Raw genomic sequence first — 24,886 nt, forward strand, 5'->3', positions numbered from 1 at the left:
GTGGGACGATAAAAAGGCTGTCAGATGACGTTAGAGGTGACGGAAGGAGGACCTGATTACTGCTCACCATGCTAACATAACTACATGCTATTGCCAACATGCTAAGGCCCAAGCTCGTTGACAACATGAACGTCAGTTTTTCATAAAACGACTGTTTACTTTAGAAATAGAACGTGAAAATTCATAGTAAACGATTGTTTTAAGGAAACAGACGTTTATGCTGTCGCTACTATTAGAGTTCTGTAGTTTTAATGTGATTACATACAGGAATGAATTTTAAGCAGTGCGCAAAAAAAACTGGTGGTCCAGAATCGTTAACAGAACATATGTATATCTGCATCATCAGTAAAAAAATTTTTTCATTCTTTTGTCCGCCCTAAAATCAGCAAAATATGGATACCAACTATACTTACGCGCGCCCCGAGCGGAGCTCGCGTCACTAAACCGGTTTCGCGTTGCCGCCGTGCATACTATGACGACTGTGACCGTACTATCGGTTACAAAATAAACATCTTTCGATATCAATAACTTTTCTTTTTTGTACTAAAACACTACAAAATAAAAATATACGTATCTATAAAACTTATTTAACTATAAGTTGACAAAGTTTGCGCACTGGATAAAATTCATTCCTGTATAAGTTACGGCTATAGCCCGAAGTGCGGCTACACCTAGGTTTAACCGGTATCCAGGTGTAAACCCCGTATCTTCAGTTAGGACTAGGTTAGGTGCAGTCTTATAGTGCTCATTTAAGCTCTATTTCCTAATTTATTTTTAAAAATCCCCGTTTCTTGTATTTAGCATTTTAGCAATCTAAATATATAAAACTCAAAGGTGACTGACTGACATAGTGATCTATCAACGCACAGCTGAAACCACTGGACGGATCGGGCTGAAATTTGGCATGGAGGTAGATGTTATGACGTAGGCATCCGCTAAGAAAGGATTTTGATCAATTCTACCCCCAAGGGGATAAAATAGGGGATGAAAGTTTGTATGAAACTTTGTCAATTTTAAACCGATCGGACTGAGACTTTGCATGCATAAAGCTACTATGGCGTAGGCAACCCTTAAGAAATCTAAATATATAAAACTCAAAGGTGACTGACTGACATAGTGATCTATCAACGCACAGCTGAAACCACTGGACGGATCGGGCTGAAATTTGGCATGGAGGTAGATGTTATGACGTAGGCATCCGCTAAGAAAGGATTTTGATCAATTCTACCCCCAAGGGGATAAAATAGGGGATGAAAGTTTGTATGAAACTTTGTCAATTTTAAACCGATCGGACTGAGACTTTGCATGCATAAAGCTACTATGGCGTAGGCAACCCTTAAGAAAGGATTTTGATAAATTCCATCCCTAAGGGGATAAAATAGGGGATGAAAGTTTGTATACATCTTCTTAGATTTGTACACGCTAATCTTCCGAACTACTGAACGGATTTCAATGATTTTTTCTTTGTTGTATCAGTATTAAGCCTGGTCAACATATAGGCTATAATTTATCTTCGAAACTTGAAGACCTGATGCAGAACTCCTACAGACCAACAAAACTATTAGAGATACAAAAATGGTGCCACGGCAAAAATTGTTTCATGTGATGAGCATTTTCAGCTGAGATAATAAATTTTAAGATCTGGAACACCTGATGTGGAACCCCAAGAGCCCAGCTTCTCTATACCATATACAGGTATGACGTTTTAGCAAAAGTTGTTCAATTTGATAAGCACTTTCTATTGACTTACACAAATTGAAGATCTAAAACACCTGATGTGGAACTCCAGGGGCCCAGCTAGACTATAGCTTAAAGAGGTATGACGTTTTAGCAAAAGTTGTTCAATCTGATAAGCACTCTCTGTTGACTTATAAAAATTGAACCACACCTACACCTGATGTGGAACTCCAGGAGCCCAGCTAGATTATAGCATACTAGCTGTTGCCCGCGACTTCGTACGCGGATCCTGTCCCTTATGCCAGCGACTACGGGGTCAGCAAAATCAAAGATCTAAATAGTCTGATATTGAATTTTAAGGGACCGAAGAGAAACGTTCTATATACTTTTTTTTTGTACTTTAACAGCAAAAGCACAGCAGACTAAACAAAACGCTGAGAACTGAACCGCAATAGACGTGACCATAGGGATAAAAGTAGTGATTCTAATTAGTCCGCATTTGTGTGTGGCAAAAATATTACACAAGTATTATTACGTAAAAAAACATTAAATAGATGACAAAGTCGTGGTGACTTAGTGGAAGTTGTGGTGGTTTAGTGGGTAGAGAACCAATCTCTCAAGTATGAGCGTGCGTCTTTGATTCCAGGTCTGGCAAGTGCCTGCCAATGCAACTTTTCTAAGTTCATATGTACTTTCTACGTATATTTTGGATACCAATGACCGTCATTTGGAGGGGATGTTAAACTGTAGGTTCCGGCTGTCATTGAACATTCTTGGCATTCTATAGTCCCGAGGTCTGGAAGAGACATACAATATAATAATGAGATATAACGCAACAAAGTCAGAGTGGGGGCTCGTGACGCCACGTCTAGGTATGTAAAATTTGTACTAAGCAGTGAATTCAAGCGTTGTTGTATCTTTGTTATTATTTGTTTGTGAGAGAGAAAGAAAAATACGTGTCTAAAGACGGACTAATTACTTTTGATTCACCATACCTATTTCATAACATTCATTTCTATACATTTCAAGTGTAGTATTGCTCCTGAAGTTCCACATCAGGTGTTCCAGATTTTCGATGTTTATACGTCAATAGAGAGTGCATCAGATTGAACCACTTTTGCTAAAACGTCATATCTTCATATGCTATAATCTAGCTGGGCTCCTGGAGTTCCACATCAGGTGTAGGTGTGGTTCAATTTTTATAAGTCAACAGAGAGTGCTTATCAGATTGAACAACTTTTGCTAAAACGTCATACCTCTTTAAGCTATAGTCTAGCTGGGCCCTGGAGTTCCACATCAGGTGTTTTAGATCTTCAATTTGTGTAAGTCAATAGAAAGTGCTTATCAAATTGAACAACTTTTGCTAAAACGTCATACCTGTATATGGTATAGAGAAGCTGGGCTCTTGGGGTTCCACATCAGGTGTTCCAGATCTTAAAATTTATTATCTCAGCTGAAAATGCTCATCACATGAAACAATTTTTGCCGTGGCACCATTTTTGTATCTCTAATAGTTTTGTTGGTCTGTAGGAGTTCTGCATCAGGTCTTCAAGTTTCGAAGATAAATTATAGCCTATATGTTGACCAGGCTTAATACTGATACAACAAAGAAAAAATCATTGAAATCCGTTCAGTAGTTCGGAAGATTAGCGTGTACAAATCTAAGAAGATGTATACAAACTTTCATCCCCTATTTTATCCCCTTAGGGATGGAATTTATCAAAATCCTTTCTTAAGGGTTGCCTACGCCATAGTAGCTTTATGCATGCAAAGTCTCAGTCCGATCGGTTTAAAATTGACAAAGTTTCATACAAACTTTCATCCCCTATTTTATCCCCTTGGGGGTAGAATTGATCAAAATCCTTTCTTAGCGGATGCCTACGTCATAACATCTACCTCCATGCCAAATTTCAGCCCGATCCGTCCAGTGGTTTCAGCTGTGCGTTGATAGATCACTATGTCAGTCAGTCACCTTTGAGTTTTATATATTTAGATGAAGATATGACGTTTTAGCAAAAGTGGTTCAATCTGATGCACTCTCTATCTATACATATAATAAAATGATAGGAAAGTCAAAACTGTACATTGAATATTTTTTTAAAAGAATACTTGGGGGGTGATCTATTATCGATTCTGAACCCAAATATATAGTTTTTAGAATTTTTGTCTGTTTGTCTGTTTGTCTGTTTGTCTGTATGTCTGTTTGTCTGTATGTTTGGTCTCACTGAACTCGAAAAGTACTGCATAGATTTAAATCAAATTTTGCATGAATATTACCTGGGGGCCGGTTCAACATATAGGATATATATTATCACGCTATCACCTACGGGGGATGAGCAATGAACGATAATTTCTGTTAACGTTTCTGCAACAGCGGGTGCAATAATGACACATATTTGAATGTTGAACTTTGTAAGTTTATCGGCCTATTATCAATCTTTACATAGAAAATGACGCTTTTATAAGTAACTTGAGCAAAAAACTGAATTTAAAGAAATGATATCCTAAAATTATAGATGAAGAAAATCATGCAGAAACAGATGTGCCATAAAACTGGTAGTAGGTAAAATATCAATGAAAACAGACTTCACTTTGTCATGGTATGTTCTTAAAATTATATGACAACGTGTGTATTTCGCTACTATAAAATCACTACAAGAAGTATCAGCGCATCATCAGGGACATTTTTATAATTCTTTCACCATTAGAAAGCTACATTATCTGCGAGTAACATAGGGTATATTTTATCCCGGTGCGGGCAGTAGTTCCCATGGGTAGCGGCACCCACGTCCCGGAGAAATTATGAACTTCCCCACATTCTTAAAAAGTCTACATATGTTGTTCTGACATAATATAAGCTATACCTCTCATAAACATGAATATCCATTCATTTCATCCAATAACAAACATGCATCACACTGAAAGTGCATTGCGAGTCTAAGATTTTTTTATTATAATAAAAAAAAAACAATGAAATTAATATTCAAACATCCTTAAAAGTAAGTTCCTGGTTTTAATATACTTTTTGAGTAATGAAGAATGTAGGCAAAATACGACCGAAAACATTGTGTCACTTCTAAAATTAACATCAATGGGAATAACTAGGTACCTGTCACAATACGTCAACAGACATCTTGTCAACAGAAGACAAGAGTTCGTTCGTTCTGAAAACGTAAAAATTACGCGTCGCAGGCCAAAGACATACTTGCTTTCAACTTCTGATCACAAGTCATCGAGCTAAGAATTATATCACAAATACACCGTTCACAATTACGAACAGTCACACGTTTATATCATTTATATTATTCAGTTACAAAGACAGAATTACTATCAAACGTGTTTTCGCTAAATGTTCTATTCCTTTTTGCAAACATCCATTCCCAACTCTGATCTCATGGAGGTGGCGCCCGGGTGTCACCACTGTGCGGACTGTGCGACCTATCGCACCCGACCCCGGTTTAAACCATGATCTGGAGCGAGAAGAAATGGCATGACAAAGAATGAGGCGGCGGAGCGACTGAAAATTCCCAACTCTCATCCCAGCCACTGCGGTAAGACACCACGAAAGCCGGATGTCGAGAGACGACTCCCGGCCACCGTAGGCGTGAGCGATTAGTTTTGAGTGGGTCATCGACCTTCCTGCTTCCGGCTTCTGGAAGACCCGTTATTTCACGCGCCCCTCAAGGAGATTCAGCAAACCCCTGTGAGGCCCACTAGGGCCAAAGCCTGACACTCCCTCACGCTGCTCAAACTGATGGCTGAGAATTACGTAACTTTCCAGGATGCCTTGCAACGTGTTGCAAATGCCCAGGCCTTTGGGAGCTTGGTAATCCTTTTCTCCACCTTCACTTGAGTTTTGTGGTACAGTCAACTTCAGGTCAGTGGTAACAGTTTTATAGGAAAATCGTACTTATAACTATTGAGTTAAGGTGCATGACAGTTACCACTGATATGCAGTCTACTGAACAAATTAGAATAGTAATGAATTAGGTCATCTTCATCACGTATTTACCAACTCTTAACGTTCATCATGCACGCCCGCTTCTCTAACTTTATTGAAGGATCACTAAAATTGTTTCAGTTAGTTTAACTACGCTTCTATAGCCCGTTGTCAAACCTTTTAATATCAATTCAGTAGAAGTGACAATATCGAATGTGTGAATATTGAATATATCGAATTTCAGTTTGTGCATTGCACAAAAACCAACGTTATGATTTTCGAGAAGTCAAAAGAGTCGGCCGGCTAAGAATTATATTCATCGTTGGTTAATTGAATACATTTTCAGAAACCACAATAACAGTAGGAACCAAAGCGAATGATCGCTTCATAGAGCTCTGATTTTCTCGAGGCGATCAAGTCAGTTCTGGTCTGTTCGCTCATCAGATCTTTGAAAGCGGTTCGATGATAATATACTGTTGTCCTGTTTACCTACGTGTGACGAAACGTCCTCCGCAAGAGAGCGAACGTTTGTGCTATTTATAAAGACGAAATTTTACCGTTGTGCAGTAGTGACGCACAGTATACACAGCACTTATGTTTCTTCTGATCTGCGGGCTCCATCAAGAAATGACAAATTGCGAGCGTACATTTTGAAAATCTTGGAAGAACTGCAGGCTTCAAGTGCCAACACACGAATTGGACTTACTCTCTCGGACGTATACTTTACCTGATCGTGAACTAATGCAAACATTTCGGTGGAATTCCAACATAACATGCACAGAAAATCCCCGAAATACAAGTAGTGAAACTATGCGCTTGCCTGATGACTCAGTCATCATCCACCCAGATATTCCTCAATTGTGTGGGTGTTGGCTTCCAGTCAAACCGAATCTTTTTGAGTACCAATGTTTACTTGGAGTGCCTATCTGATCTCTTCAACCCAGTGAACTAGACACCGCGTTATCCATGATAAGTAAAACTGTTTGACAGACTTTCTGGCTCCTGATTTGTCGCAGCTGCTGCAGAAAATGTACAAATGACAACTTTGTCAGGCCTTTTTTTTCTGTGAGAATTACGTAATAATTTTCCAAATCGGTTGACTAGATCCAGAGATGTCCACAACGTCACAAACTTTACTTCTTTTGTTTAGATAAATAGTCACAAATCGTCGACACCACCTTGATTGATCAACCTGTGCTGCTGCTAAGTGGTAATCCTAATTATACTGTTACCTAAAAGAATACACCTACGCTACGGCATAAGTAGTATTTTGACAATTCCAAATTGCCCACGCAGACGAAGTCGCCGGCAACAGCTAGTTGACGTATAAACATCGAAAATCTGGAACACCTGATGTGGAACTTCAGGAGCAATACTACACTTGAAATGTATAGAAATGAATGTTATGAAATAGGTATGGTGAATCAAAAAAGTAATTAGTCCGTCTTTTAGACACGTATTTTTCTTTTCTCTCTCTCACAAACAAATAATAACAAAGATACAACAACGCTTGAATTCACTGCTTAGTACAAATTTTACATACCTAGACGTGGCGTCACGAGCCCCCACTCTCTGACTTTGTTGCGTTATATCTCATTATTATATTGTATGTCTCTTCCAGACCTCGGGACTATAGAATGCCAAGAATGTTCAATGACAGCCGGAACCTACAGTTTAACATCCCCTCCAAATGACGGTCATTGGTATCCAAAATATACGTAGAAAGTACATATGAACTTAGAAAAGTTGCATTGGCAGGCACTTGCCAGACCTGGAATCAAAGACGCACGCTCATACTTGAGAGATTGGTTCTCTACCCACTAAACCACCACAACTTCCACTAAGTCACCACGACTTTGTCATCTATTTAATGTTTTTTTACGTAATAATACTTGTGTAATATTTTTGCCACACACAAATGCGGACTAATTAGAATCACTACTTTTATCCCTATGGTCACGTCTATTGCGGTTCAGTTCTCAGCGTTTTGTTTAGTCTGCTGTGCTTTTGCTGTTAAAGTACAAAAAAAAAGTATATAGAACGTTTCTCTTCGGTCCCTTAAAATTCAATATCAGACTATTTAGATCTTTGATTTTGCTGACCCCGTACCCATATAACCATTTTTGCGAACATAACGTAACCGTTTCGACACTTAGTGTCGACACTGATCTATCTCGAAACATAATCTCGTCGACGTTCCGTGTTAGCGCCGTCGCTGCAACTAAAAATGGGGAAGATCTCGACACAATAAACAAGTAACATTTGGTTTCTAATTTACGTCGCCGTGTCGTAACATTGTTACCATATTTTAACCAGAGATCTCACTAATCATTCAATCATTCATTCGTTCGATCAATTTCGTTGGCTCGTGCGTGAGTGACACGACGAATAATACCAAATACAAGAAATCCCAAAATGATGGTTGAAGTATGATAATGATAATGAAGTAAACAAAGTTTTAGTTTTCATTAATTAATATGGTTTATAATGCTCAAATCTTATTGGGAAAAAAAGTTTACTGTGTAATTTCTTTGAATATGTTGATATTTCCAACGCGCCACCGTAATATCATGTTTTAATAATTCTGGCGAAAGAAAAACTTTTGTTAAATAAAATAAAAATATAAAATGATGCACATCGAGTGCTCAATAGCTTCCATTTAAATACAATATCAAATATTTTAATCCTAATACAAATTATTTTAGCAAGATTTACTCATTAAATTGGTAAATAATGAACTATGAAAAAACATTTTTGATGTTTGTTATGAAAAATATGCTCGTCGCAACTAGTCACAAAGTTACGATAATGTGTCGACATGTTACGGTAAATTGTTACAAAATTACTAGATTTTTAAGATGGTTTCTCTTAATATTTGGTTACAGTGTTTTCCAAAGTTTTTATCAAGTTAACATGCCTTTTTGCATTGTTCATCAGAATTAATATCGCTTGTGCCGAGTACTTGGGTTAAAGACGAAGACGTCTTGTTTTGGCCGAGAAAAAGAAAAAACTGCGATTTGGAGCTCGAAAGTTGAAACTTTGGCACTAGGGACGATACCACTAAGCCCCTCCACTAAATTCCGTACTGTTTTCCTGTAAATGGCCTAGAAAAGAATAAGTTTTAAGTTCATTAAAATGGGTATCCGTCAATTTGCCCTACCAACAATGCAACATCATGAAAAAAATATTATTATAATAAAGAAAAACTTGTGTACGAGTACAATTAGGGACCAGAGATATTTTGGGACTTGGTACTTATTTCTTTAACTCTTCTGTAAAAAGTTGAAGTCCATCGGAATTTACGTATAAGGTTTTTGGTTGTTTACTCATTTTAAATTTCATTACATTTAATGAAATTTTCTGTTTTCTGCCGTTACCAACCATTGTTGGTAACGGCAGAAAACAGACAGTTTGAGAATAACTGGCTCTCGTCATGTTTTAAATGTGTTAAAGGGTTCTGGAACATCGACTACACCATGTTACTACCCAGTTACAACACAATTGTGTCAACATTGCTCACTGGTTACAAACCAAACGCAAAGTTTCTAAAATGTGTGGTTACAAATTAAGCTGTAAAGTATCGACACAGCGACCACACAAAGTTACTGAATCTAGTTTCCGTCACATTTTTACTGAACCGTTACAACACATAAAAGCTAATCCCTACACAGTCACGTTGTGTCGTACCTGTTACGAAACTATTGCGACTTGTTACATCTTTATCATATCTGCGACCAAAAATGGTTGTATGGGTAGTCGCTGGCATAAGGGACAGGATCCGCGTACGAAGTCGCGGGCAACAGCTAGTTAGTTATAAATTCTTCAGATAGGTATGAGTATGTACGTCCATACATACTGTCAATTTCGGTAAAAAGGTGTAAATTATTAGTCATGGAACATGAAATGTAGGTAATGAAGCAGTATTGAAATGAATGATTTAAGGCTCCAGCAGACCGGATGCGTATGCGTAGACGTAAGCGTAGTCACGCGCGTAGTTACGGCGTAACCATGAGTTGTAATGTATGCAAATGTATGAGACAGGCCACACCGCTTGCGTAACGTAGACGTGCACGTCGTCGTCATTACAACTCATGGTTACGCCGTAACTACGCGCGTGACTACGCTTACGTCTACGCATACGCATCCGGTCTGCTCGAGCCTTAAATGGAAATTACATTACTTAGGTAGATGCCATGCCTTGACGTCTATGTTTCTTCATTATTGTTTAGAATTATATGTATAATCCCGTATTGTAAAAGGTACGACGAAAGCCCAGGGAACTTCTTCGTTCCTCAGGGACGTGACTATATACTACTTCGTGTTACTCGGGCATAGTCTAATATAGCTTTCCAACAGTGAAAGAATTTTTCAAATCGAATCAGTAATATCCGAATATTTGGAGTACCTAACCATGGAGTTTCTTGTCGATCCGTTCTTCTCTAGAAAGCTACTTTTGGAATGGACAATGAAACTTATTTAGTTTAATTTAATTAAATAAATTGATTTCACTTCCATCCTCCATCCTTATTATATTACCCCGTGTAGATGTACTACTTTGGTAATCTGTGTATAAAAGCTAATGTACCTACTTACCTACCAGACCAGGTACCTGTAGGTAGGTACTACCTAACTAAGTATTTAATTAAAAGACGCAATAAATACTTCATGCGTCACACACTGCGGGTTATTTTAAATTAACTTAATTAATTGCGTAATGGGTACAGACCTATCAAATCGTTCACCGTGACAATATTTATGGGTATACAAGTGAAACTTCATATTTTTAAAATTAAGTTGGGAATTATCAAAACATGGTCTGTATTTTCAGGGTTGGAGTTTAACAGCAAAAAAAAAATTCTTCAGCAGTAGCTACTCTTATGATCGGTTACTGCGCTATAGGCATAGGATATATGGGTAGTGGTGGTCGCAACTGCCATGTACAGGGTCCCTGATTCGATGCGACATCTGTGAACATCTACAATGTTAGCATCTATGATGTACAGACTCGTATAGCTGGGTCGGGCTGAAATCATTTTAAAGATTATAGAAGATTTTACAAAGCCGCCAACGAACCGAGGACGCGTAAAGCCAAAGTCCCAAAGTGCGCCAGACAATAGCAGCTATATTTGCACTCCCGTTGCCAAAGGGAACTCTAGCCAACAACCATCCACGTCTGCTATTGTGTAATGAGTTTCTATACTTATTAAATCAGTTGTTGTTAGTAGTGACGTGTTTCATACATCTGCCATAAACAAACTCTTTGAACGAAGAAACTTTTTGAGAAAAGGTACTTCTACGTATGTTTTTCTTGACGCAGTGATATGCGCGTTGCAGACCAAGAGTTAAGCTATGTTAATTTGGCTTATCTCGTATACCTGACGCAGTTTTTGATAATCGTGTGCAGACAAACTATGCAAACTAAATACAGAGTAATGAATAGCTATGTACCCAAGCTATGCAAGCTAAGCTAAACAAACTTACTAGCACTTGGTCTGCAACCCGCTTTATAAATATAACCTTTAGTTATCCTGTTACAATATCTATGAGTGAGTGCAACAAACCGAATTCAGAGAATTACCTACTTGCGTCACCTCAAATTAATTTAAAAGCATTAGCTTTAAGGAATAAACACTCAAACGAGTTTGAAAGCCCGCAATAAGCGGTAAACTCTCTACAATGTTTGGGAAAACTATTTTCACAAATACGTACGAAATAAGTCAAAAAAAAGTTTTAGTCACAGGATTTGGGCCTTTTCACCCTTATAAAGAAAATGCAAGTTGGGAAGGAGTGCGAAAAATGAACGAGAGCAGGCTCGGAGCTGACATAACTTTGTGTACAAGCGAAATTGCAGTGCGTTACAAGGAAGTGGATCGGCTGATACCGGAGTTGTATCGCAAATTCCAACCGCATGTGAGTATACTTATATCACTTTATAATATAATTGTCATAATGCGAAAGTGAAATTGTCTTCATTGTACGATGTCCTTGCAATTTGTAAGTTTCTGTTCCGTTCGCTCTATGGGACTCGAAATCGTAGCCAGAGGGCTCAAATCTGCAAATTTAATAATGTGTCAATTGGATATTACTTGAATATCTCCATAGTTGAGAATCTCAATACTCTCAATAGACCTTAATTAAATTGTGCTCATTGAAATTGAAATTACTCATTGCAGTTTGCCATGCACGTTGGAGTAGCAGACACACCTCCCGAATGTTTTTACTTGGAATCTAAAGCTAATAAGCCTGGGACAGTGGAATATCTCGATGACGAAGCTAAGGAGAGACCTGTTCCCGATGTGAGCTACCAGCGTCTGCGAGATTACATGACAACAAGTCTGGACGTGCACAGCATATGCAAGGAGTTTAACCATATGTTCTGCGGAACCGAGTTAGAGGCTGTTCCATCAAATGATGCTGGCAGGTACGCATTATTTATTTTTGGAGTATATAATTAATTTATAGGCTTAGTGCATAAAAAAAGAACTGCTGTACCCATGGATACACAAGGGTAACACAAGGGTAATTTATTGTTTTAAAATGCATAGGGGTACCGAATTATTGAGCAGTTTATTTACCTACTGGCTGACAGCGGTAAAACTTCACTGTAACTTCTTCATACGCAGTAGGTAAACACGTGTTTATACCATCATTATTAACATGGCTATGGCTCATTGATATGTACGTGACAGCGTAGTAGGTATAGACGCATTTTATTCCATGACACCAAAGAGTTAGTTGGAGAGAGTAACGTGTCAGGCTCGCAGAAGCTTAATATTGATTTGAATGTGGTTTGTTTTCAGATATCTGTGCGAGTATATTTACTACAAGTCTCTCTGCTTGGGTCCCGCTCTGTTCGTCCATGTGCCATCTACCAAGTACAGCTACGATGAAATCGCTAACGGCTTAGAAAGCATTTTAAAATTATGTGTTAAACAGCTGTATACTCGTAATGACTATTCCTATTTTAATCTATACTAATATTATAAAGCTGAAGAGTTTGTTTGTTTGTATGTTTGAACGCGCTAATCTCAGGAACTACTGGTCCGATTTGAAAAATTCTTTCAGTGTTAGATCGCCCATTTATCGAGGAAGGCTATAGGCTACTTTTTATCCCGGTAAGGGAAGTAGTTCCCACGGGATGCGCGTGAAACCGCTGCCTGACAGAAGCTAGTTTTGTATAAGATCTTCTTAAGTGTTCACAACTTCAAATTTTTTATCACAGTTTAATTATATTAATTGTTATCTGTAACCTACCGAAAAATATAGCTTAGTTTGATACTAAATATAGAATTAAATTACATACTTAGAAATACTTGAAATTAATATTTTCATGTCTAGGCAGCGGCGGCCCTAGCCATTGCGAGGCTATGTGCAGCAGGTCTATGCGAGGCCCTTCGTCCCACGTGAAAAGTATGTGTTGCGAGAGTAAGCTGGTGTTTTGATTTAGCTAAACGTCATGTTTGAGGAGAAATGGACAAGTTAAACAAATTAATACAATTTTATTTTTACTACAGTTTATATTTAAAGAATTACAAAATTAACAAATACTACAATGATCTGATGCTTGCGACTTTTCTTAAGACTAAAATCTTAAATTAAAGCAGAATAATCAAATGAATGAGCAACTTCATTTTCGATCGAAAGAATAGCAAGGGCTGAAAGTCGATCTTGTGTCATCGAATTCCTTAAACATGTTTTAATAATTTTAAGCCTGGAAAAACTGCTTTTTCGATATTATTATTTGAATTCTCGAAGACTATTTCAGTAGTGGGATAAATTTCAGTTAAATTATTTTCTAATATATGTATATTTCAGCACCGAGATAATATTCAGCTCTTCGTAAAACTGATTCAGGGCCGTCTCTAGCTCATGTAGCGCCCAGGTGAAACTATGAGTTATTTTCTTGTAAATAAAAGGACTTAGAGCGGCGCTACGTTCTAGGTTTGGCTAAAAAAGGATGAAAAAAAATAAAGCAAGCGGAAAGTAAAGCACCCGTGAGCGTAGCGAGCGCAAAAATTTTTGAGGTTTGGGTCACCCAAGCACCTAAAGTTGTATAATAATAAACAATAGTGCAAGGGGAAGTCGCGAGCGTAGCGAGCGCGAATTTTTTTTGAGTTTTGGGACATAAAAGTACTCTAATCAATTTAGAAGGAAAGGTACTGTCAAGTGAACAGCCGCGAGCGTAGCGAGCGCGAATTTTTTTAAATTGTTTGTTTAAGGACTCTCAAATTAAAGTCGGAATTAAGCAAAAATAAAAGAATCCGTAACTGGATCGAGAGCCAGTTACGGATGGTGGGTTGTAGCGCGAGGCCCCCCCAAGCGCGAGGCCCTGTGCGAGGGCACAGTTCGCACACCCCTAGGGCCGCCACTGTGTCTAGGTATTCTGATCTCACTAGGTATGTGTCACTGCTATTTTTAGACCACACAAAAAAGTCATACTGTTAGAAAACGCCTGAGGCGTCCGCCAATGTGTAAAAAGTAAAAAGTAATAAGTTTAATAAATAAATAACGTAACTACTTAGGTAATTTAATTTGAGATTAGGTACTACTGAGCAAGTTAACAGTGAATGTTGATAACCTATTATTTTACTAAAACACCTACAATGCATCATCATTAGGTACGCGCCTAGTCGTTTCACACAGCGATCCAACGAGGTGATGCTGCGACTGGCTGCGAGTCTTTTGGACACACTCCCAGTCGACAGCGTTGGGGACGATTTTTATTTAGTTGTAAGATTTTTAATAAAATAGATAGTTTTTAATTCAACTTTTTTGACTTTATGGAATAAAAATAAAATACCTGTTTAATTTGTTACCTTTCTGTCTTTCATTAGTGTCATGATTCATTTTAAAAATGCACTCCTTACAAAGATCTCACTAGCTCGAGTTGGATTGGCATTAGATTGGAATCCTCACGATGTGTTTCTTCACCGTTAGCCAATGGTTTCCAATATACTCAAGGCGAACGCATATCTATCGAAGACAAAAATACCGAACGCGTCGAACAGAAGTAGGTACAGCGTGCCTTGGTAGGGCCCCATATTTATAAAAAAAATATTTGGGGTCCCTAAGCTTAGCGTGGCTAAAGAATTTCCACAGAAGAAAACAAAAAGCTTAAAATAAAAATAATATGTATCATAATTATTTGATTATTTGTCATTGTCACTTTTACTAGTTAACGATATAATCATTTATGACCGACCGACTGTACCTGCTACTAAACCAGAAGAACAATAGTTTTTATAGTATTACAACGTAAATAAAACGCGTCAATAAACACTCTCCTTCCGTTGCTAATCAAAGTATCATTGTATCGTAGTACTATGATTATTATTGAATTCCCCTGTTAAAGTAAATGACAAACAGGGAATTTCCCCAGCCCACGCCACGATAACAGGTGGAGGATGTTGCCACGGTTTGAACGCACACTTTACGCGGGAAAAAAAATGGTTGTAGATTATGGCATTAAGCGCTACTTGGAAATCCATGACATGAAATGTTTGGAAAATTAACTAGCGTTATTTACTCACACGCTGGAAGAAGTTGAAGCTGCAAGTAGTAAAAAATAATTTCAAGGTTCGTCCAGGGGTTTCGTCTTCAAGAAATCAAGTACCTAGCATGATACACAAAAAACACCTCCTGTTTTAGAAAATCTGTGTTTGCGGTGTTCGCAGCGAGTTTTTGTAAATGTCTGATGTTCATCTTATTTTGATCAATCAAAGTCGTAACAGTCCTTTAGAATCTGCCAGTAAGTATACGAAGTTACAAATTCCTACAGTCGAATATATCGGAGAGTAAGTAGATCAGGGTAAATATTATTATACTACATCATATAAACAACTATTATAATAATAATAATGGCATCCACGGCCGATTTCGGCCACGGCGGCTGTTCTCATTTAAGGAGATCAGCCAGCTGCGCAGGACTTTTATAGTGCACGAGCATTTGCGCTGACACACGTGCACTCCCTATTCCTTCACTCTCATAACCCGATAGGACGGCAATCCGACACGACCGGAAAGAGATCAGGCGCAGGACCGACATTTACGTGCTCTCCGATGCACGGGTGAATCAATCACCAACTTCCAGACTGCGGGCTGCTTTGCGAGCTTAAGAAAACCCACAAAGGGATTTCAGCCCGACCCGGGAATCGAACCCGAGACCTCGAGCACAGCAGCCGCGTTTGCGACCACTAGACCAACGAGGCATCAAAACAACTATTATCCTCTTACTAACGTACATGGAATTTCTATTTACACACTTAGGTAACAATTATCACTTGTGTAAAAGTTCAATATTATGAGCTAACGAAGCTTACGAGGAAACATTTCATAAAAACAACGTTTCATTCAAAACAATAATTGGCGTCAATTGTATAAATTAAATACCTGGGGTTATCACTGCAAAAATGCAGTCTCTGTCTTCGCTCAGAAAGTATTGGACGTTCCCTGAGTTAGCGATAAAATGACTACCAAAAGAGTTTTAATCACAGGCTTTGGCCCCTTCGAAAACGTGGACAATAACCTGAGTTGGGACGGTGTGAATTATTTAAATAAGCACGAAATTGAGGCTAAATATGATATAAAACTGTTCACCGAAAAAATAGAGGTGGTCTACAAAAATGTTGATGGCTCTGTACCAAAGCTCTGGCGCAAACATGATCCTCACGTGAGTAGTTTACTAACAACTTACAATTTTTTTTTTACAAACCAGTGTCATATACCACCGATTAGACTTTTCGAATTGTAATCCCAATCCATATTATTTTCAGCTAACTATTCACGTTGGTGTGAGGGACGTTTCCGAGTTCTTGCTGGAGAAGCAGGCATGTAAGCTTGGCTACCAGGCCGAGGACACGACGGGGGACTGTCCGGGGATGCACTGGTGCGACGGGCCGCATGTCCTCAGCACCTCGCTGGACGTGGACCTGGTTTGCGAGGAGTTCAACAGCGCGCCGCCGGCTGACGGCCTGCAGGCGAAGCCCTCGTGTGATGCTGGCAAGTATGTAATGTTTCACAATTTTATAAGTATTATTTACAAAGTCAAACGTTGCAGTTTTCTATTTCACGTAAGCTGTGGTTATTTTCCATAGTAGATAGGTAGATATATAGGTTATTCGATAACTCTCTTTTTTAGCCAGTTAAATTAAAAAAGAGGTTATCGGTGAAACGATAGTAGCACAGATTACAGAATACTAAGCTATAGTTAACTGACCACCCGCTGCCCGCATCACATCGGCAGCGTTCGCATATCGGTGCCGGGCAATTTCTGGCCACGTTACTAATTGTTAAATGTGTTGGGTTTTAACGTGAAGTAATTTGTTTCAGGTACGTCTGCGAGTATACATACTACGCGTCTCTGTACGTGTCATCTCCTTGTGCACGAACCTTATTTGTGCACATTCCATACAAGGGGCTAGAAGTTGAAAAAATTGCCCACGGGTTGGAACGAATCTTGGAAATATGTCTGAAACAGCTCAGAGACGAGTAGAACTACTTATAGGCATAATTTTCTTTTAAAATTCTTCTGCGCAACTAAAGCTGACTTCACATTCGTGAAGTTTCAGACGTGTGTTTATTTACCTATTTGATTGATGTGATGTGGTAACACGTATTGTTATGTATATTAAATTAAAAACCAATGCCGATGATAGGTACCTACCGAGATTTTGAAGGTATTGTGACTTATGTCCAAACGCAGTGCATGAGACTAGCTATAAATTATATTATTGTGTAAGTAATACATACCTATAGGATGGTTGACGCTCTCACAACTGTAGCAGACGTGAGTAAAACGTAAGAAGCCGCAAATGAAAAATAATAAGGGTTAAAAGATTAAATCAAACGTTTAGTATGAGTCATTGTAAAAGAGGCAAAAAATCTGTCCTACATCTTTATGTGACAGTGGGAGGTTCAATAATCTTCTAAATTGTACTTTATTAGACACATACCTACGTTTGAGCCTGAATAAAAACTTTGATTTTGGAAGACACATAAGGAAAGTTTAACAAAATAAATTTCGTGCTATTTAATGCTTAGATACTTAAACAAATGAAACATACGATATTGTAAAGATCAACCAATCAGACTAATTGATTCTGCTTAATGTATGTCTGACAACGCACCTTGTTAAGAAAAAAGCTCGATTATTTTAACTGCCCATCATTAAAAACAACATTAGATAACCTCTATTAGAAACTTGTTACCCTTTACTCCTTAAGTATTTAATACGTAACATTTAAAAATCGGCAAAGGTCAAACAATTTTGGACAATGAAATCATCTACCTAAGCATTGCATTTGGCCACCATAAAGACTTAACTAAAAACTTTAGAGCACCATAGTGGGGTACAATTAAAACGTTTATTGATCGACCAATTACACGCCAGATTATTTTGAGACCCAAAAAAGCCTTAGGACATTTATTTGGCCGCCAAGAAATAGGTAAGAGTAATCTTATTTTTTCATTCAAAGCTTTTAACTTGGAAACCCCACTACGCGCTCCAATGAATTTTCTTGATATCTTTCCGACGAGCGTAGATCTTTTATGGAAACATACTTTTGTGGATTACTTTGGGTTGTGATGTCATCAAAATTTCACATTTCTTTGATGTCACATTTCTTTTAGTTTAGTAAAATTGCATAATATTTCTGCATTTTTCATATTAAAATATAATTTAACTGAATAAAAAACACTTGAGTATGAATCCATACACCTATTACCCATATTAAAAAATATCAATCGAAGTTAATCTTGTAATACATCTATGATATATAACACACATTATAGAAAACCTTGAGTCCTACACAAAACCCAAGCAAAAGTTGTTGCCTTACTGAAAAAGAATCACTCAAGCAAGTGCCATCCTTACAAATCAATTAGAACTATTCTTATCACAATGTTTCTGTCAAGTGTTAAGTAGATGGTTAAACAAACGTAGGTAACTTACGCCCACAACTCGTTGTGAATGAACTACATATTTGATAAAGCATTTAGGCACTAATGGGATTGGATTTCAGGGGCCCGATTCTCCTAAGTTAATAATGTCAAAATCGAATAGAAATCGAATCGCAATATAACCGCAATAGCAGTTTTAACCATATCGGGCATTCTGCTACTAATAAAAGACCAATCGTATTCGATTGACATTTGATTGGTCTGCGATTGGTCTGATATTTTGGTGATTTTGGTCTATACGGTAGTTTGCTGTACAATCTTTTGCAATCGTAAATCATTTGCAGACAAAATGATTCATTATTGAATGACAGAAAAGGATAAAAACGTTTATTTCAAAGAAAAAATAGCGGAATGCCACATACGCTTCAATCGTAATCGAGTCGGGATTGGATATCAGTCGAATCGAGTCGAACGTCAATCGAAGGGCGCTTAAGTAAAATTAGGAGAATCGGGCCCCTGATTTATGTACTGTATGTTATGTTAAGTGTGCTGATTATTTTAGTCTGTAAAGGTCTGTAGGAAATAAAATATACTGAACTTTATTCATAATAGTTTTTTCCTTTATTGGTTCGCAATCCACAGGTTATATGTTTAATATCAGTTTAATGCGTTATCCTTCCCCAACCTTGCCACCTTGAATGTGTAGCAAGTTGAATGTCCCGAGTTAAACTTTATTTCTTTTTAATAATTATTTCGCACTATGATGTTGCCTGTCCCTAGAGGAGGACCTCAAGCGATGCTATAAGCCGAGGTCCGTACCGAACAAGGAGTGCCCTAAGGACAGTCACTTAGGTGATCTTCACACTGCCCCGCATCACGCTGCATCTTGCGTGTCGACGCACCTACGCGCGTTCCTGCGGGAGTGCAGATCTGCATCATCGTGCGGGTTTTTCACGCACTCACGCGCGTAGGTGCATTTTGTAAATTCACGCACAGCGGCTCTCATCGAGTTCCATTTTCAAATATACACGTCACGCCCATTCAAAATCACGCGCGTCACTGCGGGATTCAGTGTGCCATACCTTGCGTCTCTCCCCGCACCTACGCGCGGGGGTGCGTGTTTCTCCGCATGTATGTGCGTGATCCGCATGAACGCGCGTGGATGCATTTTCAGTGTGTTAGACTATGCGTGTTTTCCATACAAACGGAGATATTTCCATACAACGGAAAAAAACGCATCCACGCACTACGCTGCATCATGCGGGGCAGTGTGATAATCGCCTAAGTTCATAAGTTTTTATCAGCTGGCTCGAGGCCTTAAATTCTGGGAAAAGTTCGGTTCATCGGTTTACGGGCGATCCCTAGGCTGAAATGCGAGATGCCATACAAAAAAAATCATTGTGTCTATTGCTATACTCTATGGTCACTGACATATTACTCTATCTACTCTTTGATTTGACTATTATTTGTTTTGATTCGAGTGATTCGAGTGGTGGGTGAATTGCCGGGAAAACAGAGCTCTCCTCTCCCATTCTTGTTTGTGCTGAGATTCTGAAGCGATACTACCCCGGTCGTACAGTGCAATATTGCTAGTTACTTTTGTGTTGGTCATCCATCATGGTAGTGTTAAAGTGTTGTGTTGGTGGTTGCGATTCCAAAAGTACCACTCACAGACTCTTTTGCTTCCCCGAGAACGATAAGTTAAGGAGCTTGTGGTTGAAAGTCCTAATTCCTAAAAATCCTGCTTTAGAAGGACTCGCTAAAACCCAGTTAAAAGGCAAACGCGTTTGTGAGAAGCATTTTGATAAAACGCAATTTGATCGATGTGGCGTCAGGATACGTTATTCCTGTCCCAGTCTGTTCACGCCGTCAGAGATCTTGCACGGTGTTCCATTTATTATCAAGGGTAAGTTCATCCAGCTAGTTTTACTAGGATTAGCCTCAAAGGGAATTACTTCCCGTACTCGAATAGAATGTAGCCAGTCAAATGTCTATGTCAATAATCTATGACTATAAGTTTAGCGAAAAAGCTGCAACTATACATAGATATCGATATATCTGATAGTGACTGCACTGCTTCGATCCAAAACGTGTTCATGTAAGTAAATACATACAAGCCAGTAGTGCAGCTGTGGCTGACTTCATGAAATCACTGACTATGCCTTAACTTTTTTTTAAGAACACTTGACAATGCTAAGAATGTTACTAGCCAGTTATCTTACAAATGGATCTATTCATAATTCATCATCATCATCATCATCATCTCAGCCATAGGATGTCCACTGCTGAACATAGGCCTCCCCCTTTGATCTCCACAGATACCTGTTGGAAGCGACCTGCATCCATCCATATTCATAATTATTTCAATAAATTTCTCTGAATTTCCAGGGGGGAGTGTGGAAAACGAGCATGACTACTTTCGGGTCAGAAGTAAGGATGACAATCAGACTCAACCAGCTCAGGACATTGATGCGGGCAAACAAGGTGTGTGTAAGTCGGTTAGCTTTTTAGATATAACCTTGTAAATGTATGTGATATAATAATTTTATTATATAATTTTGTATGTTTTGAACATTGTATATAATGTTTGTATTTTTATTGCAGCTGATGTTCATAAGGATAACAATACAAATTCACTACCGTCTACAAGTCAAACTACAGTTCCTATTATAAATCAGATTAAAGGTTAGTATGTTGTTAATTTAATTATCATGGCATATTTACAAGAGACTAAAATTAATTATTTATGTTTTCAAATGTTAAAACAATTTTCTGTCAATGGTCAAACATAATTTGCATATTATGTTTCTTCTTATTACAATAATACATTAGTTTAAATCTTTGAAAATGTTTGTATGCTGAAAAACAGCAGAATAATTTGGATGTTATAGTATTTAACGAAAATATTCATAAAAATAATTTCTATTCTGTCAAACACAAACATATACATAAGGTTTTAGTTTACTATTCATTACAGTTTCCACTCAAGATCATCAGTCGTCGTCCACGTCAACGCCGCCCCCAGCATCACCGCCCCCGCCAACCCCGCCCCCAGAAACACCTCACCCCTCAATGCCACCTCTAACCCGCCAAATATCTTTTATAAAATTGCCAGTTAAAGGTTAGTAAAACAGATAAAACAAAATGTTTTACTATTTAATAATTGTGTGCATTTATCATTGCCTTAGTTTTAGCATACAAGTATGTATTTCTGACACACGTCAATGTTTCAGACGCCGTCAGTTCGAGTGCTGAGTCTGAAAATATGTCTGAATCAGCAGGTCTAGTCCAAACAGGTGAGAAGTACGCTAATGTTAGCTACTCTTTAGAGTTCCATACCCAAAGGCTAAAATGGGGCCATCATTTTTAGGGTTCCATACCCAAAGGGTTAAACAGGACCCTATTGTTTTCGCTTCTCTGTGCGATTGTCCGTCCATCTTACCTCATAAACCGTACTGATAGTTAGAGGGTTGAAATTTTCACAGATGATGTATTTCAGTTGGTGATTTAACAACAAATACTGAAAACTAGAATAGAGTAACTATTTTGGGGGGCTCCCATACAACAAACGTGATTTTTTGCTCGATATTGATAACGGCAACAAGGTAGATGCTTGGAATATTCTAATATTGTTATCTATTAATATTGAAATTATGGAATGTTTTATAAATAATGGTACGGAACCCTTCGTGCGCGAGTCCGACTCGCACTTGGTCGGTTTTTATTACGTGTATGTATATTGACATCGTTTTATATCAATTTTAACCATTTTCTATATATTTTTAGGCAAACTAAAGACAAAAATGACAAGCAAAACTCTCAAATATATCAAAGAATCCATAAATCTAGCAAAAGAGAGTGCAGGTGACACGAGCAGTCAAAGACTGCAAAGTGCACAGAATCTCATCAGAGATACCAAGCTCATAAGCGAGTTTGAAAAACTTGGCGACAGAGCCAAAACCTTTCTGTTAATGCAACTAAGACTTGCTACAAAGAAAAAAATGGCGAGAAGATTCTCTGAAAATGAAAAATTATTTGCCCTCACCTTATGGAAGCAGAGTCCAAAATCTTATAAACTGTTGGAAAATATGTTTGCCTTACCCAATAGGAGGACACTTGTCAGGCTCGCCAGCCGTAAACCCAAAGAGTGTGACGTAAATAATAAGACCTTCGATCACCTTAAGGAAGTAACCCAAGAGTGGGATATAAAGAAAAGACTCTGTACATTGGTATTTGACGAAGTTCCTATCACCTCACGATACAGTGTAAGGAAAAGCAAAGGAATTGTAAAGATAGCAGAGGAACGAAAGCAGGGACTGACTAAACATGTTTTGGTCTTCATGGTACGCGGAATATGCTCTACATGGACACAGAGAATTAAATATTATTGTTTATTCAGAGCAATATCAACGGCACACTTACAAAATATTTTAAAAGGAATTATTCCACGCCTTCGTGATTCAGGACTAATTCCTCTTGCTGTACTGTGTAATCACGGACCACCATTTCGGTTGTTATTTAAAGCATTAAAAGAAGAGACTGCACTACTCAGAAGTACTGAAGATAGATACGGAGGTATGTATTAAAAGTTCCATCTCACACTATTTATGCAATTATATAAAAAATCATTTAAAGTAACAAATAAAATGTGCAACATAATTCTTTGTATGTGTTTAATCAGTGCTTAATTTATTTTATTGCAGATAATACTATTCACATAGCTGGATCTGATTTGTTTTTCTTTTTTGACCCTCCACGTTTATTAAATGGGATAAGGAACAATTTTGTTAAAAACGATATTATATTCCATAACAAGAGAGCAAGTTGGAGAGACATTATGTATGTTTATGATCTAGATAACAGATCAGGGCACACAAGAGCATTACCAGGCTTGAGGGCAGAACATGTTGATCCACAAAAAATAAATAAAATGAAGGTGAAGACGGCTCCCCAAGTGTTGAGTGCTGAAACTGCCGCAATGTTGGAGTTCACGCATTCTCTCTGTAAGTATCATTCCTTCCTTACATTATGTGTCAAAAACATGCAAAATCAACAATCTACTAGGATGAAATACTAAACTATAACAGAAAAAAGAACCTCCCCCTTTTTAACACGCTTTTATTAGGTTGACCTGCATGTATATATCTATGTTTTGGAGTTGATTAAAAATAAGACATATAAATATACTATAGTATTTCATTATTAATTTTTTAGATAAGGATCTCAACTGTTCCTTGGAGACAATGGAGGCCACAGCAGAAGTAGTCCTGTTCTTCAGTGATCTCTTCGACAGCGTCAGTGGAGCGCCGGGGGGATTAAAAGGAAAATTAAGAAATGCAGTGAAAAAAAATTCCCCACATGCAGATTTTTGGCGAAAAGCTATATCAAAACTTAAAATCATGGGGTTTTCAGACACGAGTAGCGAACATGCACTTCAACATGGAATATCTGTAATTGTGCGTGTGCCGTCTCTAGAAGGATGGATTGAGACATTGAAGAGCTTCTTGGGATTAACTCAATTATTATTGTATACATTTGGGGTAGAATCTTTTTACCCTCGATATTTAAATCAAGATGTCTTGGAAAAATCTATTAATCACATTAAATTCAGGAAGCATACACATCGCTCTCCTCCCGACCATAAGCAAGGCGTTCGAGTTGGTCCTGCGACTCCTCGCGCCGCAGACCACGCTCCGCCCGGAACAGCCGGGGGTACTGCACCACCCGGCCTGCACAGTGAACAGGACGCCGCGGTCGCAACACTCCTCGGCTTGGAGAATGCATTTCAACAGGTTCAGGATCCTGGTCTGAAAACTTTACAAGATCTCCAAGTCGGACACTCCCCGCGGCTGCTCCCCGCTGCTGATCTTCAGCTTCCTCACAGGTCGGAGCATCCGGCTGAACATGATCTCCGCGGTGGACGCCCGGTGAGAGGGGGAGTGCGGAAGGGTCGCGGCCGCCGCAGAGCACCGCAATTGCTTCGAATAGAATAGGGTCATCCTACATATAGGAAAGATCTTTCACAAAACAAAACACCTTGAAGATGGGAACCACTGCTGTTGATTCCGCTAAAGTGATTGCTCAGGGCAATACGGCCGCGTAATGTTGTTCGGGAACTAAACTTGAACAGTTTTTTAGTTCGAAGAGTACACCGTAATTGGTTCCCTAATGATGTTGAGTTCCAACATCAGCTACGGGCAGCTCGCAGAACAACCGTGAGCATGTGATTACGTTCAGCAAAGCTGACAGCATCAAATATGTTTATCAGAATAAATAATAAGATAAGGTACAAGAATCAACCATTTACCATTGCGTATTTGCGGACAATAAACATAAAATAAGCATTTTTATCAGTTTTATTTGAAATTGAAC

At 38.4% G+C, this 24,886-nt stretch overlaps 3 protein-coding genes across 4 annotated transcripts; all 3 read left to right on the plus strand.

Annotated features, from left to right (window-relative positions):
• Window positions 1–2,599: 2,599 nt before the first annotated feature.
• Window positions 2,600–24,748, plus strand: LOC110377900 (uncharacterized). Of its 2 annotated transcripts, none has more exons than XM_064038152.1 (9): window positions 2,600–2,612; window positions 19,996–20,420; window positions 20,903–21,004; window positions 21,119–21,199; window positions 21,492–21,635; window positions 21,748–21,810; window positions 22,301–23,089; window positions 23,218–23,517; window positions 23,729–24,748. In XM_064038152.1, the coding sequence occupies exons 2-9, from the start codon at window positions 20,132–20,134 to the stop codon at window positions 24,505–24,507; spliced, it is 2,547 nt and encodes an 848-aa protein (XP_063894222.1). In that variant the 5' UTR covers window positions 2,600–2,612; window positions 19,996–20,131; the 3' UTR covers window positions 24,508–24,748. The 2 variants fall into 2 exon arrangements, with proteins under 2 accessions (XP_063894222.1, XP_063894223.1); XM_064038153.1 differs by having other exon boundaries at window positions 20,903–20,998.
• On the plus strand, window positions 11,093–12,972 carry LOC110377902 (pyroglutamyl-peptidase 1). The gene is made up of 3 exons (XM_021336949.3): window positions 11,093–11,527; window positions 11,791–12,038; window positions 12,418–12,972. The coding sequence occupies exons 1-3, from the start codon at window positions 11,294–11,296 to the stop codon at window positions 12,593–12,595; spliced, it is 660 nt and encodes a 219-aa protein (XP_021192624.3). The 5' UTR covers window positions 11,093–11,293; the 3' UTR covers window positions 12,596–12,972.
• On the plus strand, window positions 16,010–18,787 carry LOC110377904 (pyroglutamyl-peptidase 1). Its single transcript, XM_064038154.1, has 3 exons — window positions 16,010–16,286; window positions 16,390–16,619; window positions 16,946–18,787. Exons 1-3 carry the CDS (start codon window positions 16,083–16,085, stop codon window positions 17,106–17,108), a joined length of 597 nt encoding a protein of 198 aa, XP_063894224.1. The 5' UTR covers window positions 16,010–16,082; the 3' UTR covers window positions 17,109–18,787.
• Window positions 24,749–24,886: the final 138 nt, after the last annotated feature.

Source organism: Helicoverpa armigera, chromosome 15 (genome assembly GCF_030705265.1).
Source record: "Helicoverpa armigera isolate CAAS_96S chromosome 15, ASM3070526v1, whole genome shotgun sequence".
NCBI lineage: Eukaryota > Metazoa > Arthropoda > Insecta > Lepidoptera > Noctuidae > Helicoverpa > Helicoverpa armigera.

Bases quoted from the DNA above. Each gene is read 5' to 3' on its own strand.
- LOC110377902 (XM_021336949.3), top strand. From the start codon at position 11,294: ATGTTTGGGAAAACTATTTTCACAAATACGTACGAAATAAGTCAAAAA. The intron at 11,528-11,790 runs GTGAGTATACTT...TACTCATTGCAG, and splicing joins ATCGCAAATTCCAACCGCAT to TTTGCCATGCACGTTGGAGT. The intron at 12,039-12,417 runs GTACGCATTATT...GTTTGTTTTCAG, and splicing joins CCATCAAATGATGCTGGCAG to ATATCTGTGCGAGTATATTT.
- LOC110377904 (XM_064038154.1), top strand. From the start codon at position 16,083: ATGACTACCAAAAGAGTTTTAATCACAGGCTTTGGCCCCTTCGAAAAC. The intron at 16,287-16,389 runs GTGAGTAGTTTA...TATTATTTTCAG, and splicing joins GGCGCAAACATGATCCTCAC to CTAACTATTCACGTTGGTGT. The intron at 16,620-16,945 runs GTATGTAATGTT...AATTTGTTTCAG, and splicing joins CCCTCGTGTGATGCTGGCAA to GTACGTCTGCGAGTATACAT.
- LOC110377900 (XM_064038152.1), top strand. From the start codon at position 20,132: ATGGTAGTGTTAAAGTGTTGTGTTGGTGGTTGCGATTCCAAAAGTACC. The intron at 21,200-21,491 runs GTTAGTATGTTG...TATTCATTACAG, and splicing joins TATTATAAATCAGATTAAAG to TTTCCACTCAAGATCATCAG. The intron at 23,518-23,728 runs GTAAGTATCATT...TTAATTTTTTAG, and splicing joins GGAGTTCACGCATTCTCTCT to ATAAGGATCTCAACTGTTCC.